This window comes from Gorilla gorilla, chromosome 2 (genome assembly GCF_029281585.2).
Source record: "Gorilla gorilla gorilla isolate KB3781 chromosome 2, NHGRI_mGorGor1-v2.1_pri, whole genome shotgun sequence".
NCBI classification, from domain to species: domain Eukaryota; kingdom Metazoa; phylum Chordata; class Mammalia; order Primates; family Hominidae; genus Gorilla; species Gorilla gorilla.
In genome coordinates, this window is record NC_086017.1 from 130714791 (window position 1) to 130738730 (window position 23940).

Below are 23940 nucleotides of genomic sequence, written 5' to 3' on the forward strand. Positions count from 1 at the left end.
AAATTACCTTGGGCAGTAGGGCCATTTTCACGACATTGATTCCTCCTATCCATGAGCATGGAATGTTCTTTCATTTGTTTGTGTCCTCTTTTATTTCGTTGAGCAGTGGTTTGCAGTTCTCCTTGACAAGGTCCTTCACGTCCCTTGTAAGTTGGATTCCCAGGTATTTTATTCTCTTTGAAGCAATTGTGAACGGGAGTTCACTCATGATTTGGCTCTCTGTTTGTCTGTTATTGGTGTATAAGAATGCTTGTGATTTTTGACATTGATTTTGTATCCTGAGACTTTGCTGAAATTGCTTATCAGCTTAAGGAGATTTTGGGCTGAGATGATGGGGTTTTCTAAATATACAATCATCTCATCTGCAAACAGGGACATTTTGACCCCGTTTTCCTAATTCTTTTCCTTTATTTCTTTCTCCTTCCTGATTACCCTGGCCAGAACTTCCAACGCTATGTTGAAAAGGAGTGGTGAGAAAGGGAACCCCCGTCTTGTGCCAGTTTTCAAAGAGGAATGCTTCCAGTTTTTGCCCATTCAGTACGATATTGGCTGTGGGTTTATCATAAACATCTGTTATTAATTTGAGATACGTCCCATCAATACCTAGTTTATTGAGAGTTTTTAGCATGAAGGTCTGTTGAATTTTGTCAAAGGCCTTTTCTGCATCTATTGAGATAATCATGTGGTTTTTGTCTCTGGTTTTGTTTATATGATGGATTACGTTTATTGATTTGCGTATGTTGAACCAGCCTTGCATCCCAGGGATGAAGCCCACCTGATTGTGGTGGATAAGCTTTTTGATGTGCTACTGGATTCAGTTTGCCAGTATTTTATTGAAGATTTTTGCATCCATATTCATCAGGGATATTGGTCTAAAATTCTCTTTTTTTGTTGTGTCTCTGCCAGGCTTTGGTATCAGGATGATGCTGGCCTCATAAAATGAGTTAGGGAGAATTCCCTCTTTTTCTATTGACTGGAATAGTTTCAGAAGGAATGGTACCAGCTCCTCTGTGTACCTCTGGTAGATTTTGGCTGTGAATCTGTCTGGTCCTGGACTTTTTTTGGTTGGGAGGCTATTAATTATTGCCTCAACTTCAGAGCCTGTGATTGGTCTATTCAGGGATTCAACTTCTTCCTGGTTTAGTCTTGGGAGGGTGTATGTTTCTAGGAATTTATCCATTTCTTCTAGATTTTCTAGTTTATTTGCGTAGAAGTGTTCATAGTATTCTCTGATGGTAGTTTGTATTTCTGTGGGATTGGTGGTGATACCCCCTTTATCATTTTTTATTGCGTCTATTTGATTCTTCTCTCTTTTCTTCTTTATTAGCCTTGCTAGCGGTCTATCAATTTTGTTGATCTTTTCAAGAAACCAGCTCCTGGATTCATTGACTTTTTGAAGGGTTTTTTGCATCTCTATCTCCTTCAGTTCTGCTCTTAGTTATTTCTTGCCTTCTGCTAGCTTTTGAATGTGTTTGCTCTTGCTTCTCTAGTTCTTTTAATTGTGATGTTAGGGTGTGAATTTTAGATCTTTCCTTCTTTCTCTTGTGGGCATTTAGTGCTATAAATTTTCCTCTATACACTGCTTTAAATGTGTCCCAGAGATTCTGGTATGTTGTGTCTTTGTTCTCATTGGTTTCAAAGAACATCTTTACTTCTGCCTTCATTTTGTTATGTATCCAGTAGTCATAAGGAAGACATTTATGCAGCCAACAGACACATGAAAAAATGCTCATCATCACTGGCCATCAGAGAAATGCAAAGCAAAACCACAATGAGATACCATCTCACACCAGTTAGAATGGTGATCATTAAAAAGTCAGGAAACAACAGGTGCTGGAGAGGATGTGGAGAAATAGGAACACTTTTTACACTGTTGGTGGGACTGTAAACTAGTTCAACCACTGTGGAAGACAGTGTGGCGATTCCTCAAGGATCTAGAACTAGAAATACCATTTGACCCAGCCATCCCATTACTGGGTGTATACCCAAAGGATTACAAATCATGCTGCTATAAAGACACATGCACATGTATGTTTATTGCGGCACTATTCACAATAGTGAAGACTTGGAACCAACCCAAATGTCCATCAATGATAGACTGGATTAAGAAAATGTGGCACATATACACGATGGAATACCATGCAGCCATAAAAAAGGATGAGTTCATGTCCTCTGTAGGGACATGGATGAAGCTGGAAACTATCATTCTGAGCAAACTATCGCAAGGACAGAAAACCAAACACTGCATGTTCTCACTCACAGATGGGAATTGACCAATGAGAACACTTGGACACAGGGTGGGGAACATCACACACCGGGGCCTGTCGTGGGGTGGGGGGAGGGGGAGGGGTAGCAGTAGGAGAAATACCTAATGTAAATGACGAGTTAATGGGTGCAACACACCAACATGGCACATGTATACACATGTAACAAACCTGCATGTTGTACACATGTACCCTAGAACTTAAAGTATAATAATACTGCTAATATTTTGATTCTGGGGGAACCAGTCTACATTTTTCTATGTTTATTTATATCATGATTTTGTATCTCAATCCTACTGTGGTCTACATTTTTAGCTTTGTCATTTTTTCTTTATCTTTCTGGAGTCAATTCATTTTTATAATTAAAATTTTGAAGATGCATATGTCCTTGAATATCCTTTAATTCAACAATCTCATTTATTTATATGGGGAAACTCAGGTAGGGATAGTGTGTTGACCAAGGTCTACACCTGTGTAGTTAGAGGGAGCTAGGCTTTAGGTCTGACTTACTCTTTGCTCCTGCAATGTTGCATTTCTTTATTGTCTTGGTTATATATCATATACCACCAGTGTTCTGGTCTTCTGTAAGTACATCTGTCCAAACTACACACAGAACTTTCATTCAAGATACTAGTGTTTGATTGTTTGTTCCTACACCACTCTACATTTTCCCCAGTAGAGTACGTCCAAAGTAGCAGGGTGGACCAAATAATCTCAGGCAAAACAATAAAAATTCTTATATAAAATAGATAATTTAGAGCCTAAAATCTTGAATACAGTCACTCATTATTTGTCATTACTGCTGTAGTTACCTGAACTAAACCTTACCTGCCCCCTTTTAGTCCACTCATAAATTTTCTCAAGTTCTCCCTGTGGTGTGTCTCCACTGGCCTACCTAGCATTTCATTGCCCAGACGAGTATACCTGATTACATGGAAATTTTACCCTTCTAGATTACTTAGAAAGTACTGAAGAATAATTCTGACATCAATTCTATTGATGTGTCCTACACACATCAAGAGTTCCTATCCTATGTAAATTTATCATGGCTATTGTAAATAATAAGTCTAAAAACCATTATGACTCACCTCAGAGTTCACAGTAATTTGAGAATAACCTTAGAAGATACAGGAATACCTCGGAGATACTACAGACTCAGTTTTAGACCACTACAATAAAGTGAGTCATGCAAATGTTTTGGTTTTCCACTGCATGTAAGTGATGAGTTTACCCTACACTATAGTCTATTAAGTGGGCAATAAGCATTACATCTAAAAAAAACCACATATATACCTTAATTTAAAAATACTTTATCGCTAAAAAATCCTAAAGATCACCTGAGCCTTCTGCGAATCATCTTTTGTGGGTGGAGGGTCTTATACCTTTATGTTGATGGCTGCTGATTGACCAGGATATTGGTTGCTGAAGGTTAGGGTGGCTGTGGCAATTTCTTAAAACAAAACAACCATGAAGTTTGTCACAATGCCTGACTCTTCCTTTCACAAAAGATTTCTCTGTAGCATTTAAGGCTGTTTGATAGCATTTTACCCTGGCAGAATTTCATTCAAAATTGGAGTCAACCCTCTCAAACCCTGTCACTGCTTTCAACTAAGATTATGGAATATTCTAAATCCTCTGTTGTCATCTCAACATAGCAGCTTCACCAGAAGCAGATTCCTTCTCAAGAAATCACTTTTTTTGCTCATCCATAAGAAGTAACTCCTCATTCATTCATGTTTTATCATAAAGACTGCAGCAAATCAGTCACTTTTCAGGTTTCACTTTTAATTCTAGTTCTCTTACTATTTTCACCACATCTGCAGTGACTTCCTCCACTGAAGTCTTGAGCCCCTCAAAGTTATCCATGAGGCTTGGGATTAACTTCTTCCAAAATCCTGTTAATGTTGATATTTGGACCTCTTTCACAAATCACAAATGTTCCAAATGACATCTAGAATGGTGAATCCTTTCCTTTCCAGAAGGTTTTCAGTTTACTTTTCCCAGATCCATCAAAGGAATCACTATGTAATGGCAGTTACAGCCTTATGAAATGCATTTCTTAAATAACAGGACATAAAAGTAGAAATCATTCCTTGATCCATGGGCTGCAGAAATGGATGCTGTGTCAGTAGGCATGAAAACAACATTCATCTCCTTGTACATCTCCATCAGAGCTCTTGGATGACTAGATACATTGTCACTAAGCAGTAACATTTTGAAATAATCTTTTTTTCCTGAGCAGTAGGTCTCAACAGTGGGCTTCAAATATTCAGTAAACCATGCTGTAAACAGATGTGCTGTCATGCAGACTTTTTTGTTCCATTTATAGAGCACAAGCAGAGTAGACTTAGCATAATTCTTAAGGGCCCTAGGATTTTTGGAACGGTAAAGCAGCACTGGCATCCACTTAAAATCACCAGCTGTCTTAGCCCATAACAAGTGAGTCAACCTATCCTTTGAAGCTTTGAAGCCAGGCCATCGACTTCTCCTCTCTAGCTAAGAAGATTCTAGATGGCATCTTCTTCCAATAGAAGGCTGTTTTGTCTCCACTGAAAATCTGTTGGTTAGTGTAGCTATGTTCACCAATGATCTTAGCTAGAGGTCTTCTGGATAATTTGCTGCAGCTTCTATATCAGCACTTGCTGCTTCACCTTGCACTTGAATGGTATGGAAATTCCTTCCTTAAGCCTCATGAACCAACCTCTGCTAGCTACAAACTTTTCCTTGTAGCTTCCTCACCTCTCTCAGCCCTTACAGAACTGAGTGACATTAGGGCCTTGCTCTGGATTAGGCTTTGCCTTAAGAAAATACTGTGGCTGTTTTGATCTCTATTTACTTCTTTGTGTGTTCACTGGAGTAGCACTTTAAATTTCCTTTGACAACTTTTTCTTTGCATTCACAACTTGGCTAACTGTTTAGCACAATGGGCCTAGCTTTTGGCCTATCTCAGCTGTTGACACACTTTCCTCACTAAGCTCAATCATTCTAGCTTTTGATTTAAAGGGAGAGTATGTGTGACTCTGCCTTTCACTTGAACACTTAGAGGCTCTTGTAGGGTTATTAAATGGCCTAATTTCAATATCGTTGTGTCTCAGGGAATAGGAAGATCCAAGAAGAGGGAGAGAGATGGGGATTGGCTGATTGGTGGAGCAGTTGGAACACACACATCGATCAATTAAGTTCAATACAAACTTCCAAAACAATCACAATAGTAACATCAAAAAAATTACTGATCACAGATTACCATAATGGATGTAATAACAATGAAAAAGCTCTAAATATTGCCAGAATTACCAAATGTGGCACAGAGACACAAAATAAACATAAGCTGTTGGAAAAATGGCACCAAAGTAAGCATAGCCTGTTGGAAAAACAGGCTTAATCAACACAGAGTTGACACGAAACGTTTTATTTGTTTAAAAAAAAAAAAAAAAAGCATTACCTGTGAAATGCAATAAAGTGAAGCTCAATAAAACAATGTATGTCCATACTTTAATTAATCTCAGGTAGTTGTAATACTATATTCACTTCAGATGTGTCTGAGGATAAGGCAACTTAGAAGAAAATGCCTAGTACATGGGCAGATAAATAGATGCACTGACCTTATTTATGTCTATTGTTATTTTATAACAGGAAAATAAGTTTAAAAATCATTGTTACAAATATGGAATCTGCTAGTTATCATAATTAATTACAATAGATTTTATAAATAAGTAGCCTACTGCTTTCTAATGAAAGAAATATAAACTTTTGATGAGCTTGGATGCTAGAACACTTGGTTTTGTTGCCCATCTCCTACTCATTTTCAATTCCATGTTTTCATCAATTCCTACTCTGTAACACATTCTTATACTCTTTCAAAAAATATTTTCTAACCCTTTCCTTATTTTCCTTTGTTTTTTATATCTCAATCTTCCTTTTACTGTTCTTTTCTTTACTTGCTTTCTGGAACACCTTTTCTATCTCATCACCTGCTTTTCTCGTGTCCAGATACTCTTACCCCCCGCCCCAAAATATTCAGTCTGTCTGAGTCTGCATATTGCTCACTGGCTGCCCCAAATATCCTGTTTCAACTCTCAATTAAACAGTTCCCCAGAGTTACTAAATCACTGCTTCTTCTGGCCTAGCCAACACACTGCCACTCTTACTTATCTCCCTACAAAGCTACCATTCTCACATAATCTAGCCAAGTGGTAGAGGAATAGAATGTTCACATTAGCTCATACTAAAGTAAATGGATAATATCTTTACCACCCCCATCCTACCCTATACTCTTAGGAGGATAATGTTTACTAAATAACTTTAACTGGTAAAATTTCATACAAATTAGGTAAAAAACTGAGATTGGGGATGTGTGTGATAGAGTTAGGGGGAGACTCACCTTTAAACATACAAAACAATTGATTCCCTAATATATTCCAGTCTTGGAATAGGCAACAAATTAGTTCATAAGAAAATACTGATCCTTATTGGGCTTTCCTGATTCTACCTGTTTCCTAAGGTCTGATTCAGCAATGGCTGAATTTGAAATTCTAATGACAGGAAGAAATAGAAAGAAGGGGGTGTGCCAAAGGTTTATTCCAATTTCCAACATCTGAATGCCGATAATATTGTCAGTCATGGGGTCCTGGAACACTGAAGCTCCAGTGCTGGAAAAATGAGAGGTCTGATATTCTCCTGAGTTATGGATTTAGGCAATCAGAAAGATCTTAAAGTTGTCCATCTCATATCTGTTCATCTCTCTCCTTCCTCTATCTGAATATGGAAATACTGTGATTACATGAAAGTAATACTAATTACTGTTTATGACTAATTACCTCATGGTACAGTAACAAACATCAAAATGTAGTTAGCTTTATTGTAAGCTTTACCTTAATAAAACACTATATTTTACCCAAGTGTTTAATCTTTATAGTTCTGTACATACAGCAGGTTTACTTTACTAATTAAAACAACAATAGTAATAACAACCAGAGGGAACATTAGAAATGCCCAATAAATACTGGTTGTATGAATTAATGAATATTATGTTTATTTAAAGTGGTACACGGCACTCAAACATTCACTGAGCACCTACTATATGTACTTCATTTTATTTGGGGGAAGTAGTGCTGCAGATGTCACTGACAATTTGTTAATGGGGATGGAGGAGGGCTTTATGCTGCCTTTAGAAGAACCTCACTAATACCCCTCACCCTTCACCAGACCCACAATGTTTCTATCTCTAGATTTCCTTTAGCTATACAACCAACTGGAAAATTGATTGTCCTTCTTCAACCCCTTGGATTACCCAGTTTTATTCTGGTCATCCATTAACTAACTAGTCATCCACATACTAACTAGTATGTGCTTTAAAGCTGCATCTGTACACAGTTACAGCTTTCTTAGAAAACAAGATCACCATTTGGAAACACTGCTCCAAAATTAGAATACAGAGTATCATATCAAATAGAATGGCATCATCAAGGCCAGGCATGGTGGCTCATGCCTGTAATCCCAGCACTTTGGGAGGCCAAGGCAGGCAGATCACCTGAGGTCAAGAGTTTAAAACCAGCCTGGCCAACATGGCGAAACCCCGTCTCTACTGAAAATACAAAAATTAGTCAGGTATGGTGGCAGGAGCCTGTAATCCCAGCTACTAAGGAGGCTGAGGCACAAGAATTGTTTGAATCTGGGAGGTGGAGGTTGCAGCAAGCCGAGATCATGCCACTGCACTCCAGCCTGAGTGACAGAGTGAGACTCCGTCTCAAAAAAAAAAAAAAAAAAAAAAAAAAAACAAACAAAAGAACCAAAAAACAACAACAAAAAAATCCCACCTCTTCCCTGGACATCTGTGTCTTTATTGCATAGAAACACTGTTCAAAAACAGTAACAACAGCGATTTACAAAGACCGTGAGAAAGTACTACTTTGTGATCACAGCCCAGTTTCAGAATGGGTGCTAAGACAGAGCATTTGAACACTTTTTAACAAGGGGCCATATCTCAAAATGATAGCACTTTCAATAATATACTTAGTATGCATAAGCACACTCTGTAACGTCTGCACAAGGATGAAAACTGCCTAATAATACATTTCTCAGAACATATCTGCATCATTAAGCAATACATGACTGTGTTTACAGGGTGCACTTTTTCACTGATACTCACAGAATCACATAAGCACTCTGATAACCACAGAGACCACACACTGTATCTATACACATTACATCCAAATACAAATGCATTCTCCAAACCCTCAAAAACATAAATGTTCAAGACACACATATTTATATCTAATGTGCTGGGCAAACATAAGATTTTAAAATACCAAAATAAAAGTCTTCATTTTTTTTTAAAAGAAAGATATGATACATATGAATAAAGGAAATATATTTCTTTCTTGGTCACATAAAACTCTACATCTCCCTTTTTTGTTTTCTAGCCTGAGTATGCTTACTAATCAATATATCAACTATTTCTTGTTTTTTTTTTTTTTGTAATGAATTGTACACTTTTTATGCTCAGTGTAATAAGAAAGTCACATCATCAGAGGCGGTGTGACTGAATGAATTAATCACTTAGGTCTTAATCAAGGAGAAAAGAAAACTGAACACAGAAATAGTGAAGAAATAGTGACTATCCCAAGGTCTCCCAGAAACCACAATGCACAAAGTTCGTTTCCCTTTCAGTATTATCTCAGCAGCAGCAATGGTGCCAGTCTCAGAGGGGATGGAAATTTCCTTGTGTCTATTGTTTAAGTTCTTAGAAAGGGTTTATAGGGCTCTAGTTTTCCTCCTGTTTGGAAGACAACTGAATTTACACAAATATAGCCAATTCATTCCAGGTTTAAAAAAACTTGATACAAACTCTTTGGAAGCAAGAAATGCTACTATTTTGTTTCAGATCCAAACCTAAAAGTTAAATTGTACATTTGTCCAATTAGTGATAAACTTCACTCACTGAACTCTCTGTAACTTCTCATGTGCCAACATTATATTCTGCTAAAAATTAAAGAAGCTATGTCTATTGGAAAACTTTTATGTGCTACTCTTCTGTTCAAAACCATGTAAGTAGTGGCCAGTAAGTTAGAAAGGATGCTCTTTTCACCTACCTAAGTACTTAATATGTCCGTTTTTGTCCTCCACAGATTTTAATTAATAGAATGTCATTTCACACCCAGGGTGTAGCTTTCCTAGAACTGGTGAAGAGGCTAAGTGTTTGGAGTTACCTTGAGTGGTGAAGTTGAAGAGTGCAGGTGTGTCTCGCCCATTTGGTAGTTTGACATTTGGGTCCCGTAATTCATCAAAAAATGAATGTGCACAAGCTTCCAGTGGTGTTAGTCGGGCAGTTGGGGTATACTCCAGCAGACGGCTACACAGTGCAATTGCCTCTGGTGGAGTTCGGGGTCGGAAGACCTGCAGTACAAAAAAAGGGAAAGAACAATTAATGTTTTATTTAAGAATCTAAGCAAATACCCTGTGAATAATGACTTAATTCCCACCATGTACAGAAACATGGTTGCATTTGGGAAAGGACCTTCTAGAATGGAAAGAGTTAAATGCATATGCTTCACAGGGGTGAACTGCTAATTAAAGATTATATGAGAAATGCTCGGAGAAAAATCTATATATGCTAATCATAAAGTAATAACAATCAGACATGCATACAAAATATGACAGGCACACGGGAAAGGCTGAGTTGTGGTGGCAAGCACAACTAGAAAAATATTTTTTAAATTGTAAAGTTTTCACTGCTATGGCAATAAATAAAAGATTGACTCTTTTGCATTGTTTTTTTAGCCGAACAATTGTTAATGATGGGCAGCACTGTTCGAAAACTTGGCAACCAAACAGAAGAGAAAGAAGAGCTATTTACTCTAGGTCTATAAATGCTACTGATTTGGTATTATTTCCAATAAACAGAGCCTACCATTATTTGAAGAAATTCTTGAATACCTAGAATTTGATAAAATGTCCTGTATTTTTTTTCTCAAGTAGGTGTTACCATGAATGTGGCCAGATTTCCCCCACTTGAATGAATATTCCAGGGTTTTAATCAAGGAGAAAAAAATGTATTATCCATTAAGAATGATTAAGACACAGAAAAAGTCAACTGAAGGCTATATTGAAGAAAAATTCAATTAAATTAATCTACTTAAAGGAACAGATAGCTTTCTACTAATTTGTGTCTTAAATAAAGCTAATAAATACAAAAACTATAAAAATATTCTTCATTCTAAATTATGGCCACCTACAGAATAAAAATAAAAAGTTAAGGATAGAAATAAACAGACGAGAAGCCTTTGAAATTAAAGAAAAATGCAACATATATCCCCGACAGGAAGAACACACAACGAAATAAAAGGTGTGACGATGGAGATGGGCAGAGAAGTAGACACTTATAAATGGAGGGAAACGGACCCACAAGTGAGAAAAGCCCACGCAGATTGTGACAGGGCATGGAGCAGCCTGGAAGGCTAAGGTTTCCTCGTAAGAATGGCTCATGTAACATTTGGTTGTTCACTTATGCTGACAGTTAGTAGAACTAGTTACAACTACAGAGCTCATTAGACTTTCCAGAGATTATTTATGAGTGCTGTCTACAGTGAAAAGAGGATTGTATTTGTTTTTAATTTATTATTGAAAAAGACATTTTCCATGAAAATTGAGAAATTAGGTAAAGTAGGCTCTTAGGAAATTATTTCGGAACATAAAGAAAGGCCTTACGTCAATTTCTTGGTTATGTTACAAAGAAACCTTTTTGTAAGGTCAAAACCTGCCTTATCTTTATTCTTTTGAATACTCTGACTCGCCTCAGTCAAGGAAACCTTAGAGTTACTGTCGAATTTGAAATGTTTAGCTCTTCCACTGTTACTGGTCCCCTCTCTTGCTCCCAAGGTCCATAATCATATACAGAATGTAAAAAGAAAATAATCAGTGGGAAAACTCAGAAAATTTTCGTAAAAATATTAAACAGTGTTGGCATATTTTATCCCTGAAGGCAAGTTTGCTTCTGTTTGATAGTATATGGATTTATTTTGCTAGCTAATCCAAAATGTTTTTGCACCAATATGGCAGCACATAAGTGGAATTAAAAGTAGCACCAAAAGTAGAAATAAATATCTCCCACTAACATTCAAATGTAGGATGGCTGGATGCTGAGTTATTTTAAATAAAAAAATTTCTTATTTTCAAAGATTTTGTGTTAAAGCTATTAATAAACCAGTATTATAAGCTTATTTCCGATATATACACACACATATATATATATATATATATATATATGTATATTTTTTTTTTTTTGAGATGGAGTCTTCCTCTGTCACCCAGGCTGGAATGCAGTGGCCCGATCTTGGCTCACTGCAAGCTCTGCCTCCCGGGTTCATGCCATTCTCCTGCTTCAGCCTCCTGAGTAGCTGGGACTACAGGCGCCCGCCACCACACCTGGCTAATTTTTTGTATTTTTAGTAGAGATGGGGTTTCACCGTGTTAGCCAGGATGGTCTCCATCTCCTGACCTCATGATCCGCCCGCCTCGGCCTCCCAAAGTGCTGGGATTACAGGCGTGAGCCACCGTGCCCGGCCTATTTCCAGTATTTTTTTAAGTCACCCATATCTTTTGGTGTTTTACTGCCTACAAGTGATCATCCATATCGGTACTAAGACATTTATTAGCGTATATTTGTCAGGGAATCCTAACTCATGAAGTTCAAGAGTTAAAAACAATGAAGAAAATAATACATGTCAAAAGCCTACATTAAAATCAAGATTTAACCTGCCTTTACAAAAACTATACACTGTTATTTTAAACCCTTGAGAGATTCTTGATGAGAAAAGCCTAGGTTCAGTACTCTGTGAATAAAGGTTAAGTGGAAAATTATGTGGGGTCAAAACCCAGTATCTCCCACAGTTCAGATTTCTGACCATAATACAGGGTGAGTTAGCATGTAACTTCTAAAAATTATAGGGCAAACTAGAAACTAGCTCATCTGAATTATTTTTGCTTCTAAAGAAAAGGAAACCACCAAGAACTGAAATTTGTCTTTTAATTAAAGAAGCTTCCGCTGTCACTTCTTTCCTTACTCACTGAAATTGCTTAACACTCAGACCTTTGGTTTCATGGATCTTCATCAATATTTATTCTTGTAATAGAAATAATAATTTAAAAACCCCACAATTCCTAAACTTCAGCCTAAATGTCAATGAATCACCCAAGAGGCTGACAATCTAAATATACTATAAGTGAAATCTATGCCATACAGTGAATAAAAACAGAAATCACAGCTACTTACATTGTTTACTATTACATTTCAAGAATGAGTAATTATTTAGCCTCTCAAAAAAGATTTCCCCCAAGTTTTATAGACCTGCCCTGAAATTTTGGGAAAAAAAAATTAAGTACATACCCGCACTCCTGAGGTGAAATGTCCTGTTCCTGACGAATCCTAAAGATGATAATGCAGTGAAATAATCCAAACAGGGGAAGTCAATCCAAAAGAGAATAGTCCAGCAAGGAAAAATATATCCAATGTTATAAGAAATCCATGGTGTGGGGGGGACATAGAAAATGTTTATACAGTTATAAACTTTAAACATCAGTCTTCACAGTAGCAAGTCCAAGTTTTAAAAATTATTTCACCACAGTGTATGCAAAAAAATTTTTTTTGATTGTGCAATGGTGAGGCACAGTAAAGAAACATTTTAATTTTAGTTTATTCTGTTCCAATGCCAGTGCGTTTATTAAAAAAATACAAAACCAAAAAAAGTTAAAATCAAAATGAAATCTAGAAGTAAAGTTCCCAAAGTAAAATGGTCTTCTATGACCTGGATTCATCATCCACAGACATGGCTGGGAGGGGGCATATTAGCCTGCTTTTAAAGTTTCAAGTTCCCAATATGCTACTTTTTTCTCTATTAATGTGTTCCAGTTACACAGTATAAACATTTTTTTGCTAAGTTATTAGTGATGAGAGGAAAGTAATAAATATATTTAAGTTATATTACTACAGATTTCAAGCCAGATACTTTCAATTTGTGTGAGCTAAGAAGGATCAGGCCACCGCGGATTATTCTCCATTTTGGATTGACTTCTCTGCTAAAAGATGTTTCTTTGCTGACATTCTCATTATCTTAGGACTCATCAGGAAATTGACATATCACCTCAGGAGTGCGGGTATTAACTTACTTTTTCTATTGTGGGCTTTGCCCGCTCATACCCTTGCACCCGGTACTTAGGAAAAATAAATAGAGAACATTTTTTCCTCTTTGGAAAAACTCTCTGAAAAAATAAATCCTACATCTTCCAGCACTACAAATTAAACACAGTTCCATCTGCAAATATGCCCAATTCACCCACCAAAAGCTAAACAAAATATATACAATTAACAATACAACTAAGGGACAGTCACAGTTACAGGTGACAGGCATAGTAATGTATACCAACACCTAGGCACAACGGAGCCAAATATGCAAGGGAGGTAGCAGGGTCTATTATGTCTAGGTATTGAGAACAAAAAATGGCAGAACTCACCAGTATCTGTGAACTCCCCTGGCTATTCTAAGAGAATTTAACATTCTTTTAGGATAGTTTCCAGTGGGGGAATTAAATATTTTTCAAAAATAAATAATCCGCGGATTACTTTTAGTCTGCAGACTAAAATTTAGTACACAGATTAAAATCTGGCCCATCAGAATAAATTCTCTCATGAACTAAAACACAACCAGGTGGACAAAAATAGAAAACCAGACTGAAAGAACTGAGAGCACAAAATAAGACTCAACTGGGCCAACTAACAATTAGTACGCAGACTAAATATGGCCAGCGAAGTATGCAGCAAGGCCACAGAGATCCCACAACACCCCTTTAAAAACAAAACCAAAAGTAAATAAATAAAACAGAACAAAATAAAAGCAAAAAATAAGAAGAAGAAAGAAAAGAAAAAGTGGAAGGAAAAAAGAAAGAAAAGAGAAAGGAAATACTGAAAAGAACCAAAACACTGACATGAACTTTTAAAGTGATTCAAATACTACCTCACCTATGCAGCAACTCATTTTCTTAAATTGAAACAAATATCAACTCCCATCACAAATACTAGCCCATAGAAGAAACTAACAGAAAAAAATCATTTTTTCAAAAAGAAAGTTTCTGTAGTATTGAACAAATGCAAAGAAGTCCTTAAATGAAGAATTATTCAAAATAAATTTGCATTTGGGTAACTAAAAAATGACAGAGGCAATTTCTGCCCTACATGTCCTAGAATAGACTTTGTCCTTCAAATTTCAACCTGGAGCTAAGTGTTGTGACTGAATCTCAAGCACTTTAAAAAGGCCATTTTTAAACAATCACATACACCATACCAAGACCTATGGTTAACATGGATCTCACAGCATCAGCTCTTAGCAACTCTTGTATTATGTAGCCAATCAGAGCAATGTAAAAATGTCCATTTTAAATGGCTGTTGGCAGTGATAATTAATCTAACAGAACACAGAACAAGAGCCATGTCTGTTCCAAATAGCTATTCCTCATTAGTTTTTATTACTATAAATGTACAACACTCATCCTATATCCTGGTCATATACAAAATATAAGCATCCAGTTTTAAAAACTAATAAACCATGAATACTCCTAAAGAGCAACTCCAATATTGACTCTCAAGTAATCTATTAATCATCTGAAATTATATGCAATTTGTAAACATAAACATAGGATTAAAAGTGAGACAATGCCATGGATTGTTGAATAGGTAATTATGTTAACTAAGAAAGAAATTAAGTCTACTTAAGTGCTCATATGTAGCACATAATTCAATAATTACTTAACAAATTAGTCTATACTATTTTTTAAAATATTCTCCCTATCTCTACTAAAAATACAAAAATTAGCCAGGTGTAGTGGTGGGTGCCTGTAATCCCAGCTACTCGGGAGGCTGAGGCAGGAGAATCGCTTGAACCCGGGAGGTAGAGGCTGCAGTGAGCCGAGGTCGTACCACTGCACTCCAGCCTGGGCAACAGATCAAGATTCCATCTCAAAAAAAAAACAAAAAAACAAAAAACATATATTCTTTGGCAGTCTTTCACATGCTTTGCTACATTGATCTAATGATGCACTGACATACAAGGTAATCCAATTCACTTTAAGTACTATCAAAAATGATTACCAGAGGCTACTGAAAACAACTTTCAGAGTCCTCCTCCCAAGTAAAATTGCTATCTATGAAGTCGGCATCTAACAGAGTAGGATACACAAACTGAATTCAGCTCAAGTCTACTGCATATTTTTCTAACCTTTTCGTTAAGACACCAGTTCAGGTAAAGAAGGTTGAGCATAAGAAACACAAACAATCCTTTCCTTAGCCATGACAAATCTAACATCCAGTGAATTTCAGCTGTACTAATTAAAAGCCTTATCGAGTTTTCCCAAGTTCTACTATAGGTAAGAAAAGTTATACGGTAAATCTTCATTTAATGTCATTGATAGGTTCTTGAAAACTGTGACTTTTAGTGAAACGTATAATAAAACCAAATGTTTTCCCTCATCAACGCTGAATGAACCAACATTATTTGAAGACCTATTGTGCATAACTTCACTTAAAGTTGCAGTTTCTAAGCACCTACTAACGATGTTAAATGACTGGCTGTATATATGTAGATATCAGCATTTAACTATGTAACATAATTTCTCTCCCTCACATCATGTGCTGATGAAATAGTACTACATGCCTACACAGGAGTGGGATTTGCCAAATGTCCGCTTATCCAATTTAATCTTTCATTGCTCACAAAATAATTATTACAGTCAGGTCGGCCCTCCTATGAATATAGAAATATTTTCTTTTCATTCACCTCTCTCCACCTTGAGAGATATTCACCCAGGCTATAACAATTCCTAACCTTTTCTACACCTAGGCAAATCTTAAACCTCCCCTTCAACATCCCACCTCATGTATTATCCTTAAGTGGGGGTTCCTTTTTCCCTCCACCAACCTCACTGGAAGTCTGCCTTGTAACACCTACAGCCATGTGGAACACCTCTGAACACTTACAGCACAGAATCAAGTATATGGTTACATGGTATCTCACATTATTCAATACTTGCTTCAACTAAGCTTTTCAACTGTCAGCTTTTCAGGGACAAAGACTATATATTTTACTTCTTTTGCATGCTTTATGGTACCCAGCACAGCACTGGTTACATAGAAGATACAAGATTTAAAGAATAAATATAAATTAAAAATAGAATTTTGTCTTCTTTTCAAATCCACCCCAACCTCATCCTTTGCCTCCCACAAGCAATCTGAAAATTATGTCTTACTTAGTATTCTTCCTTTTTCACATTATTCCTTTCACATGTGGATTAGCCACCCTAAAAGCTGGATTTTAGTGTGGGTTTCCAGCAAAGAAATAAAAATATATAGCCAGTAGAAATAAAAAAGTGAGGTCTACTAACATAGCAAAATGGCTTTAGAAAGGGAGAGGAAGTGATTATTATAGCAATAATAAGGATGTGGGTAGAACTTTCAGTAGAGAACATACTATATGTATTTGTGAGGCAAGTGAGAATGGTCTAGGTAGAATGTTCAGGGCAGAGGGGGGTTGAATAATAATATAAAAATTGATTTACCATAAGCAATAGAACAAAACAGACAAGTGGCAAGCTTAGGAGCCAATAGAAATCCCCAACATGGTTTTATGCTTTCTGGAATACATGTGAATGAAATGAGTAATGCAGAGAGACCAGAAAAGGTAGACAGAATGGATGTGAAAGAAAACTTTGGCAGCAATTTTTGTTTTGTGCCCTCTAGGCCTCTCTGAAGGCATTTTAATAATACATTGAACAACGGTTAAAACAGGTAGGTTTACCAAGTTCTGAAAATTCTATTGAATGGCTCAGGGGAAAAAATGTAGCATTATGGACAAAGTCTTAAAAAGAAATAAGTATAGTGGGACTTTTTAGCTGTAAGCATAGAGAATAAGTAACTTTTTCAGTCACAAACAATTCTTTTGAAAGCTGAAATGACCTGAGAATTCAATTTTCTGCTTACTCTGTTAGCCAGTTAGAAACACTAGTATTGATTCACTATGAAGCATATTGACAGTGTTTTAGGAAATCAAGATGCAAGGATTAATTTTTGTGAATAATGCTTTCTGGGAGACTTACCAAATGACCTATGGTCATACAAAAGCTATAGACACTTTACTATTAAGTATTAAACTACCATATATGCCAACAACTTGGCAACAAATATTTTGAAGTAATTGGCATTCATATTAATACTATTATTATAAAAAAGAAATGAGGAATTGCTATAATATATATGGTATAATTTGGTAGGTACTATAGGAGTTATGTGGTAGGATAATCATAAAGAACTTAGACAATGAGAAAATATTTCATGGGAGAAGTGAGATTTGAGATCTTAAGAAAGGTTAAGACTTGGTAAGCTGAGAAGAAAAAAAGAACATTCTAAGACAGTGGAAGGGGGAGTAGAGAGAGGGAAGGGAGACACTAGCAAGAGGCAGAAATGAATGTGGCTTCTCTGGGGAACAACTAGGAGACAATCTGACTAAACCAGAAAATCCAGCATGGCTGCATGGTCCCTTCAAAGTGAGCTACAAACTGGACAACACTCCAATACGTAGCCAACATATTAAATAGCACTAATGTAACTGTTAAGAGATCAGCGGGCCTTAGGATTGTAATCTACTTCCTTCTACTAACCAGTTATTACTTTATTCTTTCATTACTCTGAAAGAATAAAACAGACATCTGTGTTACCTAACTGACCTCACAGGATTGTTTATTACTAGGATAGAGGAGAAATGCTTGTCATAAAGAAATTTAAACAAGGTAGCAGGATCAGGCACTCGAAAGTGGGCGGGAAGGCACCTCATACACCTACTACGATATAACCTTATTAAAAATCCCTAATCAACCCTAACTAGACACTAAACTTTCAAATTCATTGCCTAACAACATGCATTTAAGGATACAGGAAGCTGTAAAACTTGGGAAAGAGACTGGGTTCAAGAACTAGATACCTCAAGAAGGTTGGGAATAGGACAAATACTAAATACTCTATTTTTCTGGAAAAGAAAGGCAGAAAAGATCAAGAACAGAGTGACTAAATAATCTGCCACCCAAATTGGGACCTTCCTGAGAGTGAAGAGGCAAGCAATTAATAATTACACGGGACAAGCATAAACTGGCACATAGGATCACCCTTGTCATTATATGTATTTAACGCTAAATTTTCCTAAAGGCTATGAGGAATCAGAGAAGAATTTTAAATAGGAGTGACAGTATCACACGTGCTTTTTAAAAAAGCCAACTTTGACAGAAATGAGGAGGATGGATTAAAATGATGTGAAACCAAAGGATGGAAATCAGGAGGTAGGAGGTTGTTTTTAATAATTCTATGATATGATGGTGGCCTAAACTAAGGTCAGGGCAGTGGAGACAGAGAAGACAAATCAGAAAACTCCACTGGAGTGCTACATCCTTCACATTTATTCAAAACTAAAGTAATCCTTTATATGTATATTACGGCTGTATTTTCAAAATAATCCTGAGAAAAGACACAGCAGATAATCGCTATCTTACAAAAGAAAAAGCTGAGGCATAAACATTAGGAGCAGTGTTTAAACTAGATTCTCACTCTGTATATAATAGCCCATCATTTAACCACACCTGCACATACTAAATGCAGAATTTAAATTTCTTCTCTTCTTCCAACCAATCTCTGTCTCTGCTTAATTCTCAATCTACTTTTGCATCACTTCCTTTTCTTTCCATGTGTTTTTCTTCTTTGCAGTGTACAGCGTACACCAAGGCATAAGTCTTCATCCCCTCACCTCCAATAATAACCCTTGTTTCAAAATATTAGCACCTATTTCCTTTCCTACTAAAGCCACAAGTGCTTTATTAATGAATTATGTTGCACTGGCTATTGCTATTATGTAATAGCCCAGGGCAACTTATTGGAGTTTTTAATTCTCAAGATTTCTGCCATACACCACACTGGGATCATCTCAGTGTTATTTTTCTGCTATTTCTTTTACACACCTGTATCCCCTTACCTCAATGTTTCCACAAAAGACATTTTCTCTTTTGGTCTTTATTTCTGTCTACTTTTTTTTTTTTTTTTTAGAACACCAGGTCCCAGTCTTGGGGATATAGCTGCACAACACTGCAGCACAGGAAACCAGGTTCACATGTCCACAGCTTCAGGAGATAGGACTAACAGAAGACAGCAACAAAGGTAAAGTGGTTCTTGTTTCCAGACTCCTGTTTACCTGCCCTCCAAGGGCAAAATGGTCTTCTCTTTGGAGGACATTCTATATGGTTTTTAAATGACTCAATTGGCTGCTTACCCTAAGAGCATTTCTCAAGTTGCTGTCCACTATCACAGTGGTAGGGAAAGGAGTCTGAGTTCCCTCTAGGAATTTTAAGTTTTGTATTTTAATTCTTTTAATAACCTATTTAAAAAAACCAACACAAGCATATTCTCAATCATCTAGATGACAGAGAAAAACAATAAAATTTCTGCATCTGAATTTACTTTTTTGTTTACAATCCCAGTAACACCCACTCTAGTATGCACAAATGAGGAACCAACATAAGTGCACTTATTACATAACGCATGTGTATGAAGTGAAAACCAAATTATGTCAAAAAACACCAGATGAATGAAAGGTTCACAGTCCTTTTAATAGACAAAAAAGATGGGAGAACTGAGTCATTATTCTACACATGGTACAGGAATGGAAACCTAAATAAATGTGCTTTACATAGACGATTCAAGTTTGAAAAGCATTAGTATAAGATATAAAAACATCAAGAATTGAAGAGGGCAAAGGAAGATTTACAGCATACATATTTAGTACAGCTCTTTCATTAGCTGCATTTTAATTACAATCAACCATTCCTCACATTCTACTCTAGCTAATACTTGCGTTAGAGAGATATAATTCAGGGGGAAAATGCAGAATTTGACACACACTAAATACAGTGCCCCCTCCCTTTTATCTACAGGGGATATGTCCCCAAGACCCTCATGTGGATGCTGAGACTGCAAGTAGTACTAAACCCTACATATACTGTTTTTCTCTATACATACAGTGATAAAAGCTTACTTCATAAATTAGGCACAGTAAGAGGTTAACAACAATAACTAATAATAAAATAGAATAATTAGAATAATATCTATAATAAAATAATGTGAATGTAGTATCTCTCTTAAAATATCTTATTGTACTACATCACCGATTTCAGACAGAGGCTGACCAAATGTAACTGAAACCTTAGATAAAGGAGGACTAGTGGCAGTCTTGATAAAATAATAATAATAATAATAATGGACGATGGGGACTGTTAAATAGGATCTCATGGACTCAATTTCAGCTTTATATTTGTCAGAAACTCTATAAGGAGGATAATATGTGATGAATACTTAGATTACACCAAAAAAAGAATTTTTCCCTTTCCTCATAAAAATAACATTATTATTAAAGAAAATATGAAAGTTTGAAAAGGTAGAACAAAGAAAATAAAATTGTGCACTTTCTTCTTACCCAAACTACTGTTGGCATTTTGGAATATTTCCCTGTATTTATTTAATACACAGAATTCTCTTTGTTGTTTTTCCCTTAACATGGCTGAAGTCATAGTATACTACAAATCACTTACTATAAACAATTTAACTTGCAATAACTATAATGGACTCAAACTGTAATGCAGCCTCTAAATCCAAGTAGGCCACCTGAGATTTTCTGGGTTTAGAGCCAGGTGAGAGTCCCTAAATATATTCTGACCCAGATTTAAAATAAGCCTTGAATACAAAGATCAAAGAACACTTTTGAATCTCAGACTACTTAGTGCTTACCATAAACTTTTAAAAAAGGAAGGCAAGATCGTGGTCTGTTGGCCGGGTTGTAGTAAAAGCTACAACCTATAATTCTGGCACTAAAATAGTATTGAGGTCTTTGATTCTAAATAGGAAATAAATAATTAGTAACGAGAATTTTCTGAAGATAGATAATGAGATTATGAGAACTTGAAGAAAAAGTAACTGGAATCATAATATATCTGATTCAGAGAGAGAGAGAGAGAGAAAGAAACATACTTTGATTCTACAGAGGGTAAATTATTTCACCTATAGCCCTAAACGACTTCACCTCGAACTATAAAAGATCTATAACTAAATGAATTTAATTGTATATAAAATGAATTGTTATATGTACATTTTAAAATACAGTAAGTCTCTCCTTAAAATACGTATTATAAAGTCGATCATTTGTAACCCGTGACACACACACACACACACACACACACAAGTTTAATCCCGGCTTTGTCACAAGCCATCCATGTAATCTTGGGTAAGTCACTTTGAATCTTTGGTCAGAGTTTCTGAACTTGTAAAATAAGGAAGCTAGAGATTCACTCTACTTATAAACCCTACTGAGAAATTCTATTTTTTTTCTGTTCATACTTAATCTCACAAATCAAACTAAGGTGAAAACACTTTTTAATAAAATCTCTCTTAAAATCATTCCAATTAAATACCAAAGGAAAAAAAAAAGTTCCCTGGTACATTAGCAACTATGCTCTTTAGAACTGGTTCTATCTAATGTTAAGGTTGGGTTTTTCCAAAGGCTAGTGACATCCAGTTAACATATCAATTGTTTTTAATGTATACTCCCAGCAAGATTACATTTGCTTTCTAATCCTGTTTCCAAAATGCCAGTAGGAAAGTAAACAAGAGAGGAAAAACACAAAATGCCATCTATAATAAGATATATGTTTTAACAGTTTAAAAGAATAAAATGTTTGAAATTTATGATATGCTATATGATATTAAACTATACACCTCTATGTAAATAAACTTCTGAATTTTAGGTTGTCAAAATTTTATATAAGATCCTACTCCTAAATCAAATTCTGTACTTTAATGATATAAGTACACTGTCCTTACCTTGCAAATAAAAAACCAGGCTAGAAACTATCTACAGGAAATCAATGAGGATGAAACTATATAAAGTCAATGAAACACTCAAGTACATCTATACAACTATCTTTACATGCAGAACTGCTTGTATTCATGCAACTATCTGATCTCAAAATAGTTTAAGAACAATGAGAAACCTGTTTTAGTTAACTACTGATTAATATACTTAAAAAAAAATCTGACTCACCTTAGTCCAAGGATGTGCCTTAATTTGAGGGAATTTAAATTCTGTGTAGTTTGGGTTCATTTCTCTGATTTGCTCCCTTGTTGGAGTTCCCAGGACCTAGAAAGAAAGCAAGTTATTGCCATCTTTTCCTATATATTTACAAATTTAGTCTCTATGTTTTCAGGCATTGGATTCACTGAAAAAAGGAATTCCCAAGTTAAATAAAATACGTAACTCATTAAATAGAGCAGTGCTATGATTTGAGTATGTCCCCCAAAGCTCATGTGTTGGAAACTTAATACCCAATTCAACAGTGTTGAGAGGTGGGATGTTTAAATGGTAATTAGGTAATGGCTCTGCCCTTGTGAATGGACTCATGTCATTAAAGTGGAAGCAGGCTTGTTATTTCAAGAGCAGGCTGGTTAGAAATGTAAGTTTGGCTCCCTCTCACTCTTGCCTTGTCTTGACTTTCTGCCTTCCAATATGAGATGATACAGCACGAAGGCCATCACCAGATGTGGGCCCTTTGACATTGGACTTTCCAGTCTCTAGAACAGTGAACCAAGTAAATTTCTATTGTTTATATATTATCCAGTCTTTGGTATTCTGTTATAGTAGCACAAAACAGACAAAGGCAAACAAACTTTGTGAAAGCCTTTTATCTGTAGCTGACTACAGATTCCATGCTGTATTACCATAGACAGACTTCTATGATAACAATAATGTTAAATTTGGGTCATAAAAAAGATTACCATACTCAAAAATATTCAAGTAAAAATCAGGTATCTTTATCTAGAAAAACTATGTATTGCAATAATCACATCTGAGAGTATTTTTTCTTCACTTAGTTCAGTATAGCCAAAGATTATACAGCTGTCCCTTGGTATTCAGATTGTTTCAGGAGCCCCCGAGGATACCAAAATCAAGAGATGTTCGAGTCCCTTATATAAAATGGCATAATAGTTGCATATAACCTACTTACATCCTCCTATACTTTAAATCATCTTTAGGTTATTATAATACTTAACGTAAATGCTATATAAATAGTTGTATTGTTTTTAAGTTGTATATTATTCTTCATTAATGTATTTTTAAATTGTTATTTTCTGAATATTTTTGATCTGCAGTCGGTTGATTCTGCAGATGCGGAACCTGCAGATATGGAGGGCCAATTGTATTATCGATATATCAGGCAAAGTTTACTTTAAAACCGTCAATAATTCATTCAGTCGTTGAATAGTGTCCCTTGTGTACAAGGAACTATGTTAGGACCTTTGGAGGATACAAAGAACAAGAGATTTCCTGCTACCATAAACTTACATATTTGTATGTCAAAAAAGTATAATTACAGTACACAACAAAAATGTATTGAGCACTTCATTGTCTCTAGAGCTATACTAGGTACTGAACAAAAGAAAGTACATGGGCCTGGCTGTACAAGATGGATGACAGGAAGAAACATTAAATGCTAAAAATTGAGGACTTTGAAGAGAAATACCACATATTACTCATCTTTATAAGACCGT

At 35.9% G+C, this 23940-nt stretch overlaps 1 protein-coding gene across 2 annotated transcripts in view; it reads right to left on the reverse strand.

Annotated features, from left to right (window-relative positions):
* The window catches only part of GSK3B (glycogen synthase kinase 3 beta), a 273914-nt gene that overhangs the window by 32210 nt on the left and 217764 nt on the right, over positions 1–23940 (reverse strand). The window contains exons 8-10 of one of the 2 annotated variants that reach the window (XM_031009212.3): positions 22436–22531; positions 12649–12687; positions 9473–9659 (exon numbers count right to left, since the gene is read on the reverse strand). In XM_031009212.3, coding sequence (XP_030865072.1) covers positions 9473–9659; positions 12649–12687; positions 22436–22531 — 322 coding nt within the window. The remainder of the gene's footprint in view (positions 1–9472; positions 9660–12648; positions 12688–22435; positions 22532–23940) is intronic. The other variant, XM_019024078.4, reaches the window with a different exon arrangement.